This window comes from Phycodurus eques, chromosome 5 (genome assembly GCF_024500275.1).
Source record: "Phycodurus eques isolate BA_2022a chromosome 5, UOR_Pequ_1.1, whole genome shotgun sequence".
NCBI lineage: Eukaryota > Metazoa > Chordata > Actinopteri > Syngnathiformes > Syngnathidae > Phycodurus > Phycodurus eques.
In genome coordinates, this window is record NC_084529.1 from 3171601 (window position 1) to 3192135 (window position 20535).

At 43.1% G+C, this 20535-nt stretch overlaps 1 protein-coding gene across 7 annotated transcripts in view; it reads left to right on the forward strand.

The window, feature by feature from the left end:
- fgd4a (FYVE, RhoGEF and PH domain containing 4a) overlaps positions 1 to 20535 on the forward strand; it is a 50276-nt gene that overhangs the window by 24402 nt on the left and 5339 nt on the right. For 5 of the 7 annotated variants that reach the window (XM_061676878.1, XM_061676883.1, XM_061676879.1 and 2 more), the window contains 6 exons: positions 11329 to 11475; positions 12041 to 12236; positions 14720 to 15143; positions 19234 to 19323; positions 20034 to 20179; positions 20291 to 20447. In XM_061676878.1, coding sequence (XP_061532862.1) covers positions 11329 to 11475; positions 12041 to 12236; positions 14720 to 15143; positions 19234 to 19323; positions 20034 to 20179; positions 20291 to 20447 — 1160 coding nt within the window. The other 2 variants (XM_061676882.1, XM_061676884.1) reach the window with 2 other exon arrangements.

A 20535-nucleotide genomic window follows, 5' to 3' on the forward strand; every position in this document is an offset into this window, starting at 1 on the left:
TGGGGCACACACACCCTAATCTCGTAGGTCCAGTGGATGTGTCTTTATAGATTGAGGTTTTTTCTTAGTTTTTACGTGGTAATAGATCATGTTAACGGCAGGCGTCGTCACTGCCAGCGCCAATGAGCGTCACATGGTCTTGAATTTTTGGCCTGGAGGAGTTGTTTTATTCACTAAAACTGGCGAAAGTTACGACTGGCCTCTACATTGTCGTCATTTTGCACACCACACTTTCTTTCACGTCGTTGTTGTAGTTCCTCGTGAAAACAAAACAACTGAAATGTGACTCATTTTTAACCAACCGAATTGAGGAACTCATCCTGGCTAAAAATGAGTTTGTAAAACGTGCTATGGCATTGAAGTAATCTTTGTCTCACGGTTCTTAAAATAAAATGTGATTATTCCCCCTCAGAGCAGTATTTTATAGCTCTGATATAAATAAAAAAATGCAGATGTGTGTGACTCTTTTAGCCTTATCTTTAAAAAAAAAAAAAAAAAAAAAAAAAAAAGCACCTTCAGATACAAATCAAGTTCAGTTTGTGAGTACAAATAGTAAAAAGCAATAATGTAGAAATTGCACCTTGAAAAAACTTTGAAAAACATTTGTTCAGTTATCACGAGTGTGTGTGTTTATTCTTGGACATTTTATCATGATGATGATTTGTACTAGTATTCAGATCTTAAATTCATTAGTTTGGCCTATTTATCTTCAGGCTCAGCAAATTTACTTCTGGCCATTTATTTTTAGCACCACAGTCACATCCAAGCTGGGCACACTCGTCCGCAGCAAGATTTAGTTTTGCTTTTCCACACAATCGCTGTTTACAATGAATTACCTGAGCGGAAGGACTTCCGAGTGAGCCGACCAGTTTACTGGAAGAGAGATATGTCACACCTGGCGTTCCATCAGCATGCGTGTGTTTTGAATGGAATGTGCGCTCGGGTGATTGCGCACGTGTACACGTGTGTTTCTTACAGCCTACAGATATGTAAAGAGCAACGTGGCCCTCTTGGCAGCAGACAAACGATGACGTTCGTTGCATACTTTGAACATTGTATAACACTGAAGGGCAGCAGTCACACTGAGCGACCGGGTCAACCAGTTTTCATCAGCTGCAGACTATCGGCAATTGTCTTGGCTGCAATTCCAAATGTGGAATAGCACGCGATTGACATTGCAACAGCACGGGCCGATCCAAATGCCAGACTTCAGTGATTCCCAGAATGTTGCGGCCCAACGTTGTACTACACTGAAGGAACGCAACTTTAGATTTGACTTGCCTGGATACTGTAAAACCCATAAAATGGCAGCGCTTGAGAATGTACACTATAGCAGGGGGGCCGGGGGGGCAAACGATGAAATGTGATATTGCGGGGTTCGCTGTACAGTATATTTATCATTTCCTATGTACCCGTGGCTAAAAAGTGAATCGTGGAGTTTTTCTGACGCCAAAATGGATGCACAAAGGTTTGGGTTCAGTCTGCTCAATGAATATTCTGTTTCCTGACAAGAACACCAGGAGTTGGATTTTTTTCCAGCAGGCTGTTGGTGGGCCAGGGTCAGTCGCCGTTTGTAATTTGGTCACGATTGTCCGGTTCCATCTCGTCCCAGCCCGTGTTGCTAAGCGTGTCGCTTGGTACAATAGAGCAGCTGTGCACATATTGGAAATATTCACACCTTGAAAACCTTCCCTCTATGAATTAAGAAGTAATGGTGCATATGCCTCATGGTTATGAGACTTTCCGGTACGCCTGTTTAATCTTTATGAATATTAATTTTTGATTCAAACTTGTTTTTCAGATCCTTTATTTTCCACTTTTGTTTGCATTGTTTCAGCTCTCTTGTTTATTTTGGTTTGGTGTGTTTGCACATTTAATGGGCCTAGGAACTAGAAGATGTGTGAGCGTGCGTGTGTATAGTGGTGTTTTTAAATTGTGGCCCAGACTGAACGAGACCAAAGACTATGTCCATGCTATGGAACTTAAAGATGAGGGAACTTCCTACTCCTTTTCGAACATGTAGATGATCAGATATGTGTAAGCAGACATCTTATTACTTGCAACACATACTTGTTTGTGTCGATCATTTCTTTTGTTTTGTGTATTTGCTGATAGTGTCAATTGCAGGGATCCCGTTTGACGTGCGCCCCACGTCTGAGACGCACAAAAATGAGCAGGGACGCATAAAGTAAGATCAAGCTGCATCTTAGGACGTCGAGCTATGGCTTAGTACTCCGGCATGGTGCTGGAAGTCCAGCGTATGATAAAATATTGTTGTTGTTTTGGTTTTTTGAGGAACCAGGACTCTGGAGTGTGACTAATTTGGTAACACATGTGCCCAAATTTTCTGAACGGTGTGGCAAAAAAAAAAACAGAGGCTGCCTACAGATGCCCAGTCATTTTGACTTGAAATCAGACGCATGAAACCCATCGTGGTCTCTAAACCAATCAAAGCTGGTGCAGAGCAGAGCCTCTGTCTGATTGGCAGTGTGCGTGTCTCTGTGCACGCGCGTGTGTACGTGCGGGCTTTTGGAATGCGGGCGCAAGCGTACACGAGGCTAGGTTTTCTGATGGCGAGCTTCACAGTTACAGAAAGCTGAGTGGCATAAATGGAATTACCTCAAAGTGACAAAATCTATTTTATAGGTCAAAGGACAAAGATGTTATGGGGTCAGTTAAAATTCATATTTGTATTGTTTATATGTTATGTAATACATATTATGTCATTTCCTGAAAGGTGCCAACTATAGTTTAGCTAGAAATTTGTTTTTTATGATGCATATTGAGCCCTCCCCGAAACATACCCGAAGCTCAAGACACCGGGGTGTGGTTACTCTATCCACCGCAAAGGCTACCGGAAGTGACGTTGCAATTGCCAAACACAGCGCGCTACACTCTATACGCAATGGCGAGCAACGTGTTGGAATATGAGGAGGTTTTCGACGTACAGGAGCACCGTACGTTTGAGCCGATCAGGAGGTCGGAACAGAATGGTATGTTTGTGCATCCCATAAATCCATAATTTACTTGCTCCAACATCCTCACTTGTTGATAGACGCAGAGTCATAATAGAGTCGTCGGTACATACAAGGAAATCCTCGTCGCTTGTCTGCGCTGCTTCGCCGCTGCATCGTGGCGGCTGCGAGGTTTAGTCTCTTGCTGGCATTTGAGGCGCCGATGGCCGTAGGAAAAATAGTTGGCACCACGGCTGGTTTCAGACTCTGCCGAACTACACCTGTGTTTCCGATGCTTTCTGCTAAGTCTTTCTCAAAACATGCTGGTTCGAAGTGATGAGCACAGAGTTTGGAATGCTTGCTCGGCACCCATAGCTGACCACATTTCTTCTCCTGTCATTTGACTTTCCCTATCCATTGGTCACCTATTCCTTTTTCACTTGGAATGCCAAAGAAACTCTTGCCACCGCCTGAACCATTTGTACAACCAAATGCCACACAACAAAGCCTCGGGATATCGCTAAATCATACAAAAACAAATATACAAGGACGGGAACAACAGCACGGAGCAATAGCACACAACGACAGACGACGACGACCGTGCCTGCGTGGGTTTTCTCCGGGCACTCCGGTTTCCTCCCACATCCCAAAAACATGCACGGTTAGCTTAATTGAAGACTCTAAATTGTCCATCGGTATGAATGTGAGTCCGAAAGTTTGTTTGTTTTTATGTGCCCTGCGATTGGCTGGCAACCGGTTCAGGGTGTACGCCGCCTCCTGCCCGATGATGGCTGGGATAGGCTCCAGCACTCCCGCGACCCTTGTGAGGCGAAGCGGCTCAGAAAATGGATGGATGGAAGTTTCTATGAGGTGCATCCCGCGACTCGCATAGTCGAAAGTGTCAAATGATCTATAGAGTTGTTTTGTTTTTGTATTATACTTTTGTAAGTATTGTACTTTTTAAATTTCATACAAGTTTGCAAAAAAAAAAATAATAATAATTATTGTACAGTATGTCACTTTTTTTTAACCCTTTACTTCCAAGATCAACCTGTACCATTTTTGAGTTGTGAACCTCTGCGCTTCTGTTTGTGTGTGCCATTGTAAATAGAAGGTGTGTGAGTGAGAGTGAGGGAGGGAGGAGTGTGTAGTGCTGTGTGAGTCTCCTCACTGAGTGTCATTCAGCAGCAGCACTGGGAAGATCAACTCACAGAACTTAATGCTTTTTTGGGGGGGGACGCACACACACACACACACGCACACACGCTACGGTATCTCACTAAGGATACAGAGCTCAACAAGGTGATTTTTTTTTTTTTCTGCTCTCCTTGGGTGAGTGATCTCCACAATCTTGAGAAAATGTCTTTTAACACCGACAGAGCACCTGTTCAACACTTGGCTCTCAAGTGTGCTTTGTTCACACAATTGCAGTCGTTACCATCTTCAACTGGCTCAAGGTTGTTCCTGCACTTTTCTACCTCAACGGTGTCGTAACGGATACTGAGAGCTTTTTTGATAAGGTGCCGTGCGCACGAGCCAGACTTGCATGCATCTGTAATATGCTCACCCGTCAACAGGCAGCACAATGCGTGCGGCACACATTTCGACTACGTGGCTTGAGGTTTATGCGTGCATTTCAAGCTCAATGTGATGTCTCGCAACAGGGACCAAAAGCACCGGTGGGCCTTTTGTTTCCCACCTGGGGCTCTCACACTGGACTATCACAGTTTAGAGTGATGAAACCAGACCCTTCTGGTAGTCTCTCAGGTGACAAACTGTTTGGGGATGGAGTTTTTTTTTTTTTGGTGTGGGGGCCTGGGGTAGAATGAAGTCATGGGTAGTGAGCATGAGCACATTTAAAGCAAGTGTCGTAAAGGCCTTTTCAGCTCACCATATTATCGTTTGTAATGGTAAAGCTTGATAAGGCTTGCATTTTGCCAGAGGGTTTGGTCGGAGGTGGTAAAACCTGTTTTGTTTTTGTGATCATTTCAGCATTACATTGTGTAGGTCATCAATTAATGAAACAAAGGTGATGTTACGTTGTATAATGTTTTCTGTAAAAGTTATCTGGAAACAAGAAAACCAAAAAGATTTGAATCCTCAACCGACTGTGTATTTAAATTAAAAACATTCTGTGTTCTCAGTGGACTGTATTGTGTCCCTATTCACCCTATAGGTAACCCCACCACAACTGTGGTTAGTACCTTTTAGGTACCAAAAGGGGTACAGAAACTATTGCTATTTTGGTGCCCTTTACATAGTTTGACAATTGAAATCCAAAAAGGACAAACCCCATGTCCAATGAAGATGGGACCTTGTGTAAAATGGAAATAAAAACAGAAGACAATGATTTGCAAATCCTTTTTAACATGTATTCCATTGAATACACTACCAAACAAGATATTTAATGTTCAAACTGATGAACGTTATTTTCTGTAAACATTCTCTCATTTTGAATTTGATGCCTGCAACACATTCCAAAAAAGCTGGGAAAGGGGCAACAAAATACTGGGAAAGTTTAGAACATTCCACAGGTACCGTATTTTCACGACCGTGGGGTCTATTTCTGTATTTAACACATACATAAGGCGCACCGTATTATTGGGCGCAGGCATGGTAAAACATACGCTGGCTTAAAACATACGGTAGCACGCATGTACGCTAAAACAATTTTTTTAAAAGGCAGCGGGAGCAAAACTGAGTTTGGTTGTACTAAATTGAAGTATTTAACAATGTACTCACGTTATTTTTCGATCAATCCTCATCCACAAATCCATCAAAGTCCTCATGTTCTGTATCCGAAATGAACACCTGGGCAAGTACTCCAACAAACACGCCGGGTTCCCCCTCGTCATTGTCAGAGTTAGTCTCGTTGCCGGGGGGCTGTTCAGCAATGATGGCTGCTTTCGCGAAAGCTCGTACAACAGTCAAAGCAGACACGTTAGCCGAAGCATCCGCAATCCATTCACGAATTGTGGCGTAACACGCCCGGCGTTGCCTCCCTGTCTTAGTCAAGCTGTGTTCGCCATCTGTCATCCATGGGTCCCACGCCGCTCGCGTGGGACCCTTCACTTTGACCGCCCCTGTTTACACGGATGTCCAGCGGTTCGTCAAGCCTCCCGGAATGATGGCAAGCTCCGAGTTATTGCACTCAGTCGAATGGTGACTGTAGAGACGCTTCTCCCGGCTCATTAATCCAATGCTCGAGATGGTCTTCCAACTCGGGCCACCTCGCCTTGTTTCCGCGTTTTGTTTTTCTTTTTTTTTCCCGCGGAAACTCAGCTTCGTCTTCTTGGTTCGTGCCCGTGGCATGGGTAGCTTGCACATCTGTGAAGGCACCAATAATGCTGAAAGGGCCATCCAACCAACATGTTCTTTCAGAGACGCCCCTGCTTATTTCAGCAAGACAATGCCAAGCCACATTCTGCACTTGTTACAACGGCGTGGCTTTGTTGTAAAAGAGTGCACGTACTAGACTGGCCTGCCTGCAGTCCACACTTGAAAATGGCGGTGCTGCATTCTGAAGAGGAAAATACGAAAACCCCAGACTGTTGAGCAACTGAAGTTGTACATCAAGTAAGAATGGGAAAGAATTCCACCTAGTAAGTGTCCTCAGTTCCCCAATGCTTATTCAGTGTTGTTAAAAGGAAAGGTGATATAACACAGTGGCAAACATGCCCCTGTCCCAGCCTATTTTTTTTTTGATTTTTTTTTTTTGGGAACGTGTTAGAGGCATCAAATTCAAAATGAGTGAATGTTTGCAAAAAAGAAAATTAAGTTTATCAATTTCAACATTAAATATCGTATCTTTATTGGGTTAGGGTAGTCAATGGAATATAGGTTGAGAAAGGGTTTACAAATCATTGTATTCGGTTTTTGTTTTTGTTTTACTCCCAACTTCATTAGAATTGGGCTTTGTACTATTCCATACAGAATGGAAGTTGCTCTGAAAATGGGCTCTGGAACAGAAATGTAATGTCTGCATTGGACTGAAGCATTTTAGGTAGAAATGGAGCACACTAATCAGCAGAAGTCCTGTAGAGTCAGTCTTAACTGATTTGCTCAACTACTTTGTCTACCTGTACAACAACGTCATGACATTCACATTCCCATCCTGTTAAGGAAGATATTTGAAAAACAAAAAAACGGAGAAATTGTTCCTTTTCCCCATCATTGATAAAGGAAATGTAGTCAAATGCACATCCCTGGTTCATGCTATCTATGAGTGGAGAAGTTTAGCTCACCCCCAAGTTATGGTGCCGCAGTGAGACTTGAGTCTTCCCTATTTCTTTTGCTATGTACATGTTTGCAGTTATTGCACTAAACGCCTTCAGGATCAGTTGGCACAGTGTTAAAATACATTTTGTATGTTCAGGAAGCGACAGTCCGGTTGTCGTAGTAACAAAGCTCACCTTCAAGGACAGAACCTAAATGAAGTTCGACTTAAGTAGTGTTTTCAACACAATACTAATTATTTCTCACAATGGAGAACCTCTTGTCTAGCACATGGTCCGCTGTTTTTATTGCGCTTTTATATTCCCTCCAAGTTAACAAGACTCAGATCCAGACAGCAGGGCTCATTCCAGCAGTGCCACAGACCAAAGAGGTGAATCAAAGTGCTCCTGCAGGGCGGCGCTGCCTCTGGCTGGTACTAATTTAATGTGCACTCTCCCACTCAAGCCAGGGTGCTTTTAATGAGAAGATGCTCGGATTGAGCAATGCCAGTGTTCCGGTAAATATCTTCGAAAGCTATTATTAGTGATACTGGTGTCGCTGAAGCGGAACAAGCTGCATTTCTTTGCAATCCCGTTTTAGTGTGGCGCTCTGAGGCACATCAATAAACGCAGACGCACATACGTTCAAATCCAAATTCAGCAATATTTTCAACAAATTGATTCACCGGAGCGTAGCATTTTCAATGTGACTTACGGCTGCAGACCAGACTGGCGTGCGACGCATTCAAAACAACCCTCGGGGCTGGGACAGACTCACCCCCCTGCCATTCTCTCGGGTAAATGTGGCTTCTGGAGCTCAGTCTACGGCCCGCTGCTTTATATGGGAAACAAATGGTACTGATCTTCTGGAGGTTTTCTCATGATCTCTTAATGTGACCGTGGGAGGCAAACTGGGGCAAGCGCTCGGTGTAAAATAAATTCCTGAGGCTGTCTTCGGAATTGATCGCTCATTTCAGAGTCCCTTTTTTTAGACTCGACTCTCCCAACACAGCGTGGATCTGTTTCCACTCAGACGATGGCAAGTGCTGTTGTCTTTCATTACGGTCAGCCGGTAAAAATAGTAACGGACTATATGATTCTGTGGGGGGGGGGGGGGGTTTCTTTCTGTTTCAGACTGAGATTGACATTCAGATTAGCGTGCAGAAAATACAAGATCACTGCTTTAGTTGACATTGAATTTTATAAACATACACATTTATTATGTTAATATGTATCTAAAGGGGCAAAAGCTTGTCAACTTGATTTAGTTGATGCTGCGCACAGGATGCAATATTTCATTTGCAATACAAAGGAACAAACTCATGAGGAGTTACATTTTACCACACGTCTATACAGATGTTAAAGAAGTTGTTGGTCACCTTCTGTTAAAAAATAAATAAGTAGCACAACAGTAACTGAAATAACTTGAATCTGACTTAAAGTAGTGCTTAGCACATTAGTGTGCCGTGATAGCTCATCAAGTGGACTGTGTGAAATTATTCAATTTCCCCCTTTTATTTTTATTTTCACAAAAACTATTGATGTACTGAAAATAATGCATCTTTGTTCAACTATCTATTCCAGCAATGTAGAGGCAGAAGGTACAATTAACGCATTATCCGCCTGTTGGATTCATATAACAGAATGATGGCTTCGTGTTCAAACTTGAAAGGCCCATATTTCACACTGAGGAAGTCCATTTGGGACTAAATTGAGATAAGATTGAGATCATCGTTATTTTTGTGTATATGTAATGTATAAATTGTACCTTTTTTGGGTGGTATGCCGTGAGATTTTTCGAATGTAAAATACAATATGTGCCTTGGCTCAATAAACACTGGGAAACACAACATTAAAATAACAATACATTCAAAACAAAAATGAAACTGGCCTAGATAAATGGGATTGCACCTTTCTTTCACTTAATATTGTATTGCCCCTGTCGAGGCAATCACTACAATCAAATGATCTCTGTAACTCAATGCGACCTGTCCACAGGTATTCCGGCCCACTCTTGCGAGTAAACTGTTCCGGCTGTCTCGGGTTTTGAAAGTGCCTTCTCCAGACTGCATGTTTCAGCTCTTTAGTCTTCTATTAATGAGTCCACTTTCACTCAAACCATTGTAGAACGGTGCATTCCGACGCTGGTACAAAACAGCACAGTGACTCATTTTTAATCTTTAAATAGGCAGACTGGCTGCCGTAGTTACCAGATTGAAGACACCCATGAGCCTAAACACTAAATACTGGACACAACTTCATGTAACATGTTCGATGGTCAAATTAGTTTTTGCAAGGCTAACATTATTTTTCTCAAGGCCATTTTCAATCGTGCTGTTTTTAAATAATTCCTTAGTAGTCAGGTATGTCGAATGAATTTTCTAGTGAGCGTACATCATGTACTGTACATTCTTGCATCTTTGAACTCATTTAAGTGCATGCATTGTAGGTGATGGTAGGGGTTGGGTGAGTTAGATCACTAACTTTGCCTCCGCAAAACTGCGGCCAAATATAGTGGTACATTAGGAAGCCTACAAAGTGTACTGAAGTGTCTGTAGGAATTAGTTGCAACCCAGGGCTAATGAAACACGGGTCCAAACTTTGGCGTCTGGATATTTAAATAGATACCGGTCACCACATTCTTGTACACTGATATGTACAGATTGGAGACTTCTTCCTCACTTCCACACGGAAAAGATCTGGGCTTTAGTGATAGAAGATGGACCCAAATGATAGTTGTTAGACATTCTGTGGTCTGGATGCTTTCGGCTTTAAGATTCAGCTTCCGCAAATAATCTAGCATACGGTGTTTATCCAAACAAGCGAGCCAACCAAGCACGAAGCTCCACTGATTTTGCATCCAAGTACATCGACGCTACTTGGTAAATCACACACAACCTTGAAGTGACCACCTTACATGGAAAATAGCTTGCTAAACAATGAGAGGATCGTAGACCAGTTTTACTGCGTCACAGTGGACTTTTTAAGATGCCACTGTGGCTTCTTTGAATTCTGGTGGGTATTTATTGAGAATTTCAGTCGTCTAGACCGGGAAACAGCATTGACGTACTGAAACCCGGTTCCGACGACCGCATTGTCCCGACCCCACACCAGCCAACCCAAGAAACCCCGAGTATGTGTGTGTGTGTGTGTGTGTGTGTGCCCGGACGTGACTAGTGAAAAAATATTTACAGCGAGTGTGTGCTCAGTGATGACTGCATCTTAGAATTGATCTTAAGTGGTCTGTCCTGAAGATGACAATGTGTCATATTTTATACACATTATGGGCAAAATTATAAAGACACGCCTCTTAATCTGCATTCAAATATATTATCATGAATGATATACTTTATTTTATATGTGTTGAATGTAGTTTGCGTCACTGATGGTGTAGCGGTACACTTGCCTGACTTTGGTGCGGGCAGCGTGGGTGCAGTTCCCAATCAGTGATGGTGTGAATGTGAGTGCGAATGGTTGTCCGCGTCGATATGCGCCCCGCGACTGACTGGCGACCAGTTCAGGGCGGAGTCCGCCTTTCGCCCAAAGTCAGCTGGGAGAGGCTCCGGCGCCCCGTGACCCTGAACAGGATAAGCGGTATTGCAAATGGATGGATGGATGAATGTAGTTTGATGGTATATTTATAAAGGGCTCTCAATAAAGGGCTCCGCTACTCAGTTCATGCCAAATAGTCAATCAGAGGTTAGCCTTGCTCCCGTCGTTTTTCCCCTGGTCCCAGTTCAATAATGGCACGCTTGGATGACTGGAGTGAACAACGCATCGAGCGCCTTTCTGGATCATCGACAACAGAGATATGGATTGCTAGAAATTCCTGCAGAACCGCTGAAATATTGTAGAAGGTTTTCCCAAAAGAGTGGACACTGCTGTAGCTTCAAAGGGGAGACAAACCTACGGTGGGTGTGTCAAACAGATATAGCACCAAAGTGCCCTCATATGTTTGTCGATACTGATGACATGCTTTCTTGTTGTACTGAGTTGCAGCATCACCAAAAACAATAATCCAGATCTTTCGTGAAATCTATAACTGAACAATAAAACCATATCAAACAATTTTGACAAGCTACATGACATCACGACATGCTTTCATAGCATTGCGCAACGTCATTCTATTTTAACGGGCATGCTTCCGTTGTGTCCTTCAGCCGTGGGCAGTGGTTCGTCATGCAGGCACACAAGCAACTCCAGCGTGCACGCGTGTCTGAGTCGAGCAGGCTGTGGCGGCAGTGAGAAGAGCCGGGTCAATGGAAGAAGTTCTGGCAAGAGGCCACTGTCACAGTCCAAACCACCAGGTACGCAACGATGGCGGATCGCACTCACCTGTATGCACAGCACATAGACACTCTGCGGTTAGAGGTCAGACGACGGCACAATAAACAATGCACCGACGGTCGTTGGTTTCATTTCAAGCATAACCTTTTTGTGTGTCATTCCATCACCTCACTGCATTTCCCCCATGACCCCATTGTACTTCGTACATCCGTCACAGTGTACATTGTTTAGCAGTGCACGCGTCCCACCCAGCGAAGGGAAGCTCTGAAAAGAGGAATCAGATGACGTAAGTCGGCCAGAGACCAGTGAACGTTTAACTTTGTTCCTCATTTATTTGTCTCTGTTAATCATTCTACACAGATAAGGCACACAAGACACTCTTTATGCCTTAGCTAATCATGCTCGATATTACGCCTTCAAACGTGAACTCTGAAAGAAACGTTACAAATAGCAAATAGGTGTCACGTAACTCCTACCGCCCCCCTCAGACCTAAATTTGCATTGCAGGGGTTATCCCCTCAGGAAAAATGCTGGTATGCATCTCAGCAAAATCCAGCTTTTATTTATGATTTATTTTGTCCTTAGTGCCTCCCAAACCAGCATACCTTCAGAGCCCGGTGACAGAGCTCTCATCCCCACTGGCTCACAAGCAGAAACCCCAATTTAGACCAGGGATGGAGGAGGGAGGAGGTGGAGGAGGAAGGGGGGCAACAAACCGAGAGAGAGTGAGAATCAAACACTCCAAAGTATCAGACCTCATCAGCCGATTTGAGGAGAACAGGTAGGAAGGAGCCTTTTCTCTCTTCTGCTGTGTGATTCGCCTTCTCTGGGATCTGCAAGCATAGTCTGTTCATGATGATGCCAAATAGGAAGCTCTTCTATATTTTGATTATTTATTTATTATGGATTAGTATTTTAATTGTTGTGTTTTATGTTTGATGCGCAGCACTTTATTGCAGCTTTGTAGTTAAAGTGCTCTCGAAAGAAGGTTGAGTTGATTAGAGAGTTGTAGATACCACACAAGCCAATGAGGGCATTGTTGCTTCAGTTGATGATGTCGGGTCAAGTTGATTTGGATAGTCCTTAATCACCAAAAGGGAATCACAGGGCCACAGTTCACAGTGATCAATGACATCTCGTCCTCCCATGGTCTCAACCTTCCTGTCAAGTTCAGCATTGTCATGTGCCTCCCCCCCCCACAAAAGGTTTTCATCTTTCTTACTTGATATGTGGGCATATTCCAACATCATAATGGCTCAATTTGGGGGTTAAGGGAGAGTGGGAAATAGTGTTCACACATTGGTTGCCACAGATAAAACCTGATAATCCATTTAGAATCTCTTGACTGTTCAATAGATGACTAAACACAACGGCATGACTCCCATTATCAATGCAAGAGCCCAACATTGATTTAATTATAAGGGTCACCATCAGGTTTGTGCGCGCGCGCGTGTGTGTGTGTGTGTGTGTGTGTACTTACATTGTACGGCTGAGCGTACGTAATAACAAAGCTACACTCGGTGTCCAAATCACACTTGACACCTTGAGATGGCAGAAACGGAAAAACGTAGCCTTTCCCAACACTTCCTATAGCAGCCGTGTCAAGGATGAAAAGCAGAAGTCCTGCGATCAAAGTGCTCCGACTGACACGGTGATAATAGTTCAGACAAGACCGCAGAGAAGAACTGGGAAAGAGATTAGCGGACACTCTTGCGGGTCAGTCTTTGCTGAGGGGATGAAAGCTGATTTGAGAAGACGAGGGCACACACGCCTCCTCATTCAGTTGTGGGAGAGCAGTCAGTGTTGGGACCTGAAAACCAGGATGAGGAGGTATGGATCACTAAGCGGCTCCACTCTCATCTTTCATTTGATCATATTCACTATCATCATGTTGTCACATTATTTGAAAAATGTTTCGAATGAATGAATTTTACAAACCCTTTCTAAGGTAATGAAAGTTGCGTTACTGCGAGGTCATCACTGGTGTCCTTCCACTGACTCTTACATGAGATCCCAGGAGATCTGCATCATCATTTTTAGTCCAATTTCTCTTTGGACCAAAGAATAAGCAGAACCTTGCAATTCTGTTCAATTTCAAATGTGAAATTGGGATAATCAGAGTGATCGGGTGTGTTGTGTGTCTGTTCACTCTGGACCACTACACGACTGTTGGGATTAACCCCCAAGACGCCCTGCAACAAGAGAGAAAGGTCTGCATCCTCCGTGAACAGAATTAGCCTGCTAATGTCCTAATCTGGTTCACATGGAATTGAACGGCTTCGAGGCGGCCACGTGGCCAACGAGGCTTCGACCTGCTTTCGAAACTGTCTTTATGTACCCCATGTAACGCTCGCTGGGCTTTATGTGCATGACGAACTTCTTGTATGCACAAAGTGGAATATCCAATATTTCTTGCTCGCCCAAAAGGTAAGGACGGTGATGTTTCATTATTAAATGCAATTTGGGGAAGGGGTTGGGGGGGCGGCAAGCACTGTTGCGGCAGTATGTTGTTCTTCCTCTATTTATACACGCTTCCTGTTTCTGCCGGACATGCTGTGCAACAGTAACTGCCTCAAAAAAATAACACTATTCCCTTATATTAATATCTGTAATGGTTTGATTATGAAACTTGTGCTACTTTACTGGTAGGAATGACGAGTACTGATTCAAAGTTCTAATGTACTTTTTGGGAAAGTGAGGCTTAAGGAGAGTAGTACAATTATTTGAAGGGCTCTCACAGCTGCTCTCTATACAGGATGTAGAACAGCTGTGTGTGTGTGTGTGTGTGTGTGTGTGTGTGTGTGTGTGTGTGTGTGTCGTGAGCAGTTATGTGTGTATTTCTATTTATATTTGGCCTATTGTTTTTTTTCCATCCCATTCAGATTACAAAGCACACGGTAATTATAAATTGTGCAGCCTGATTTGCAACACAGGTGTGTGTAGATGTAGGACAGCTTTTACCTTTGGGGAGGAAGCTGCTCCTGTCCTCCTCATTACTGTACGCGTGCGTGCACACACGCGCGCGCGCACACACACACCTCCTGTGCCTCACGCCAACCTCACAGGAGAGATACAGTAGTTGTCTGGAAGTCAGTGCAAGTTTTATTTTTAACTTGCATGCAAAGGTTCTCCACTTACTCTTCCCCCACGTCCTGATCAACGTGCCAGCTCGTGCAGCTCCTGAACTAGCCTCCTTTTATGGGTTACTCACCTTTTTGCGTTCTCATGGTTTGAATCAACTTGCCTTTTCCTCTGGTCTGCCAGCAACACGGACACCAAGAGAGACAGCTCGCCACTCAAACAGAGCAGCAAGTCGGCCAACTCCAGCCCCGCACCCCGGACCTCCCACAAACTGACGGAGGGTGCCAAGATTGAGGAGAACCACTCCACAGTAGAACTGGACTCCGTGGCAACCAAACCGCAGGATGCCCACATACCCACGGCTAACGGGTTGCTAACACAGATGGAGCAGGAGAAGGAGGTGGAGAAACAGGCGTGCAACATTGAAAATGGCAGAATAGAGAGCTCGGAGCTGGTCAATGGAGATATGGGACTCACAGACAGAAGGGACGAGGACTCGAGTTCACGCACTGACAGGACTGGTTCAGAAAGCTCCCATGAGTATGAGGAGAGTGGGACTAACACAGAACAGGACCATGCAAAAGAAGAGGCGAGCACAGAGCAGAAGGTGAGTGCAAAACTGCTGTTTGTTGTCATATGCATGTCATGTACCATAGTTTCTCGTGTATAATGCGAATTCCCCCCCCACCCCCCAAATTTTTTTTTGTCAAAAGTCAACAGTGCGCATTATACATAGGTATAGGGCCAAATGGAAAACAAACTTTCACATTTTATAAATGTATGCGGCCATCTAGTGGTTATGAAAAACCTGTACACTTTCATTCCAAAATGCCACCGCCACCTAGTGGTTGTAAAAAAAAAAAGTGTTGCCTACACTTTCATTCCAATATGACAGGGGTACATATGACTGCATATATGTACAGTTGTGCTCATAAGTTTACATACCCTGGTAGAATTTGTGAAATATTGTTTTTTTTTAAATATGACTCACTGAACAACAACCATCATTAATTTATTTATGGTTATGTTTTGATTAATGATAATGCTTTTCTGAAATGCTTGACCGTTTAATCACATTAAAATTAAATGTGTTTTGCCTGGTCCTTCATGTTTTCTTTAAAGAATTGTACCCATCTTACAAATTCTGCCTATGTAATCAAACATATGCGCACAACTGTGTGTTTTCTAAATTAACTAAATAATAGTATGGCAGTTAATTTCAAAATAAGAGCCAGTAAATAAAAAAAAAAGGATTACATGCTCAAATAAAGTGCTAAACTTAACAATTATTCTAAAGAAACTAACAAAATACAGATACTTCATCTTTTGATCATATGGGTAGAAGCAAAATCATGCATTGTAAAAATGCATTATACATAGGAAGAAGGTTTTTCCAGAATTTTGAGGTCAACTTTGGGGGTGTGTATTATACATGGGTGCGCATTCTACACGAGAAATTGCGGTATTCGTTGCCTGATTTTAATGATGATAAATTGTAGTCTCCTACATAACCAACCGCCAAGTATTCCAGTATTTGAGTTAATATTACTATAAAGTGCCTTTGAGACTTCTTCAGTTCACCCCCAGAAATCTGAGATTTTCCATTGAACTTCAGATTCACTGGATTAAGTAGATGATATGCTTTCAGAAATGCATATTGGTCAGGTTTTCAGTTTTTTTTTTTAAATATAAATTAACTGCAAGAAGCCAATGTACATGCAAACAGCAAAATATGGGACTTTGCTGACTGGGTTGACAATCACAATTAACAAATACATTTAAAATTTCTGCAAGGTTTTAATATTAATTGATATTCCACTATGACCGAGTGTGGACGTGTCAAACTTGACAACTTCCTTCGACACACAATATGATGAATCCCGAAACATAAGTGCAAATATTTACTCGGCAATTAGCCACTCTTTCAGCCTCAATTGAAGCAAGGCAAACTGCTGGTAGTAATTTCATTGAAAGCATCAGGGTTTCTTAAGGGGAAGTTACCCTGTAATAACAGGGTGGGCAGCAATTTTAGGGACAAATGTCAAATGTTTTACATGATCATGAATTCAAATTTATCAAGTAATTTCTGTGTTTTTCCATTGAACTGTAGTTAGCAGAGCAGTGTGTGGCGCATGCCAAAATGACGTCCATCCAATTAAAGAAAATCGTATACACTCACGGAAACACCTTTTAAGACTTATGAGTGTACTTTAATGTGTGAAATGTTCAGCCATTTGTTACAAGACCTCAGAGTTTCATTATTCTGCTTCGTTTTCATATTTACTGAGTGATTCTGTTGAGGACAGCAAAAGCAATTTCTAATGAGATTGACCCATTTAAATTCTTGGATTGTAGTTTGCCAAGATGAAGTGCCTGAGAAATGACTAATGAGTTAAGAGCTATTCCATTGGTTTCAGGTTGCCGGCGGTGTAGTAGAACACACGCTGGCGATCGGTGTGAATGGTTGTCTGTCTGTGTGTGCCCTGTAATTGACTTTCACCCAATTCCATTTTGGATAGCCTCCAGCTTCCCTGTGTATCTGAAACAGGCTTAGAAGTAGAACATTGAGGGGTGGAAGTGGCATCGGTTAATACGTCGCAACAGCTCATGAAAGTTCCTCAATAGTGGCAGCTGTATTGAAGAAAACATAACTGGCCGTGCTGGTCTAATACAGCAAAGCATATCTTGGTAAAGCCTTGCACGGTGTGAGAATGCTACTGCGAGGAGTTATTTTCTGCAGAGGCCCAACAGATGCCGAATGCTTAAGAAGCTGAGATTGCCCACGGGAGCCGAAGGATTATGTCGTCGTCTACAGATTATAAATATCTCAGGTCGAGATCGATGGGAGCGGTCAGAGGAGGCGGAGCCACGTGCTTGCGCCTTAGCTGACCTGATAATTGACTGAATGATCAGGGAGGAGTCAAATGAGTGGCTTTGTTTTAGCTATTGGATTTCTGATCAGAATACTCGCTTATAGTGTGTGAACAATTAAGCGATGTACTGTAGCTGCAATTTGTGTTCCAAGATATGACACGTGCTGGCTCTATGGCTGCCTTTCACACGATGTTGACTCTTTACCGACAAAAGTACCGTGACGCCTTCAAATGATGTATATCAGCCTATCGTGCATTCCGTAGCCTCTCGCAGCTACTTCAATAAGTACACGTGAACAACGTCGATCTTTATAGTGCGGTTTTCATTGACAATATGTTTATTGTTGCACTACATCTTACTGCGAGGTCATATTTTGCCCTTGCATGTCACAAAAATGTGGCCACAGTATTAGAAACGAGTCAACAAAACACAAATATGGATTTGTCTGATCTCTAGTCAGATGTTGGAATTTTAAACAATAACACACTGTCTGACATGGCCATCGGGTACGAAACATTTTGTTCCTCGGTGTTAATGACTGCAGCACACACATCTGACGCTGCTTGACACTTTTATTGTTGTTGATGAGGTGATGCTTTGTTGGAATTGTTTTGTCCTCCAGTTGTTGTTGGTTGTGCTCATAACTGTCTGTCTCATGAATATGCAAATTGCTTGGGTACGCCCTCACTCACACTCTCGTCCTATAGACTTGTGATTTGCATAGCCACTCCCACCACACTTCAGTTGTACAGCCGGGTTCACGACCCTCGTCCTGCATGCTTCTTCTCCTGTCCTATCGTGTCCCGCCCTTCCCTCACAGGGTGTATGTAGCACTGCTGCCCCATGCAACACTCATAGCTAATGTTTCATTGTTCTAGTAGATATGTAATGATTTACTTTTCTCATCGTTTACAATTTAGTGCTTTGTCTTTTGTCTTTTGTTTCTCACTCCCCCACTAGAAACGTTGTTCTGTTCGACCGATCGAGTCTGATTCTCTCAATAAATATCAATTATTATACTAAGAAACCACAGTTGGCAGCTTAACAACTCCACTGTGACACAGTAAAACTGTTCCGGCATGAAAGAGATACAGATCCTCCATTTTGCTTGACCAAACAGCCAAAAAAAACAAAAACAAAACCAAAAAAAAGGACACGCCTTAATGGAACACATCCCCACGGTCAAATTATTTTCAATCTTTTCTAAGGTTACCATAATTTTTCAAAGGAAAGTCTGATTTTCATTGGTTAATTTTCAGGTTTTTTTTATTATTATTATTATTAGGACTTTTGTCAATTTCAAGTTATTTCAGGGATCATTGTGGGTTTGTATTTCATCAACAGACGGATACCAACAGTTTTGGCCACGTATCTATGTGTATATGTTGGATAAATGTCAAGGAGTTTTCTCAAAATATTGGGACTTTTTCCACCTGAGAATTGAAGACAAAATCAAAGACGATGACCAGGTGGCATTGTAGGAACATCATAGCACTAAATGTCCAATCAGATTGCTCTGAAGTCATCCCTATGCTGCCAAGTGATAGGGGACACACAGTATTTGGGAATCGATATGATATGCTGTAATGTATTGACATTTGTATATTTAATTCATTACTTTTGCCACAGCCTCTCTCACACAAATGAATGTGTCATTTACTTTTTTAAATTGTTAAATAGACAATTAATTTTCGGAGCTCTGTACTGATGAAGATTTGAAAAGAATTGAAATTATTTTCAAATCTTCTCTGCATGTGAGCTGTGTCACTGTATTGTCTCATTGCACATGGAGTTGCTTTCTCATGTGTCATTATCGTTTTCAGGAGACAAATGAGCAGAAACTGTTTAAGATTGCCAGTGAGCTCTTGCATACGGAGAAGGCCTACGTGACTCGTCTCAACTTGCTGGATCAGGTGAGATTTGCTTCATGTCACGTCTCTGGGCCCTATTTTCGGCGACAGCGCGAGCGCGCACACGACGGGGCACAAATGATTTTCTCGCAAGCGCAAGGCTCGCTGCACCAAGCTGGGCGTTCTGGTGCAGCGAGGGTGTGTCGTTGGAGACGCAAGTGGAGTAATGACGATGTTGTGGCAGAAAGTCGGCCTGAACTTGTTCCTGCTCGGAGCACGTCTAAATCCCGGCGCAAGGTAGATTGCCGGTCTAACGCAATTTTGGGCGAATTTGAGCGGAGCACAGGCAGACCGATACTAATCCCAGTGGACGTATTTCAGTCGCCAGCTGTTGTCACCTGCTCGTTCTGTATTTACAAAGGACGCACGGATCGCTGCGATTACGCATCGTCTTCTTCTGCACAGACATGTCTCCGTGGAGACTGTCATTGTGTCACATTTAAAGGGAATGAGAGGAGCAGCGTTGATTGCTGAGGAATGAAGTCAGCCGTAAAACTCTCCCACAGTGGCGCAGCCCGCCCACTCTGCGTTTGTCTACGAAATTACCAATACCGGTCTAATCTGCCCCTGGCGCACAGTTGCACCGCTCGTCGTGCCGGCTTTACACCGGTCACGAAAATAGGCCCTCTGTTTTTATTTCTATCACGCAAATCCGAAATTGCATCCAGTGCGTTCCAAATTGAAATGTGCTGAAATGTGATTTGCCTTTGTAGGAATTTTGTGCCAAACTCATGGAGGAGGCAAATAAAGGAACATTTCCCGTGGATGTGGTGAAAAACATCTTCTCCAACATCTCCTCAATCAACACTTTTCACAGTCAGTTTTTGCTTCCTGACTTAGAGACACGGATGGGAGAATGGTGAGTTTGGTGACTCAAAAATTCTCACATTCAGAAAAGTGTTTTGCTCATCCAATCCTTCATCTTTTGAATGCCGCAAAAACCGTGCACCCGTCCTCTGCCTCCCTGCAGGGAGTCCACACCTCGCATTGGGGATATCCTCCAGAAGCTCACACCCTTCCTCAAAATGTACGCAGAGTATGTGAAGAACTTTGACAAGGCCATGGAGCTGCTGAAACAGTGGAGCGACCGATCGCCGCAGTTCAAGTCCATCATTCAGGAGATTCAGGTCCATGAAGTTTTTTTGTTTTCACAAACAAAAACAAACAAAACAAAAAAAAGCGCATTTAACTGAAACGCTTAGTGTGTTATAAATG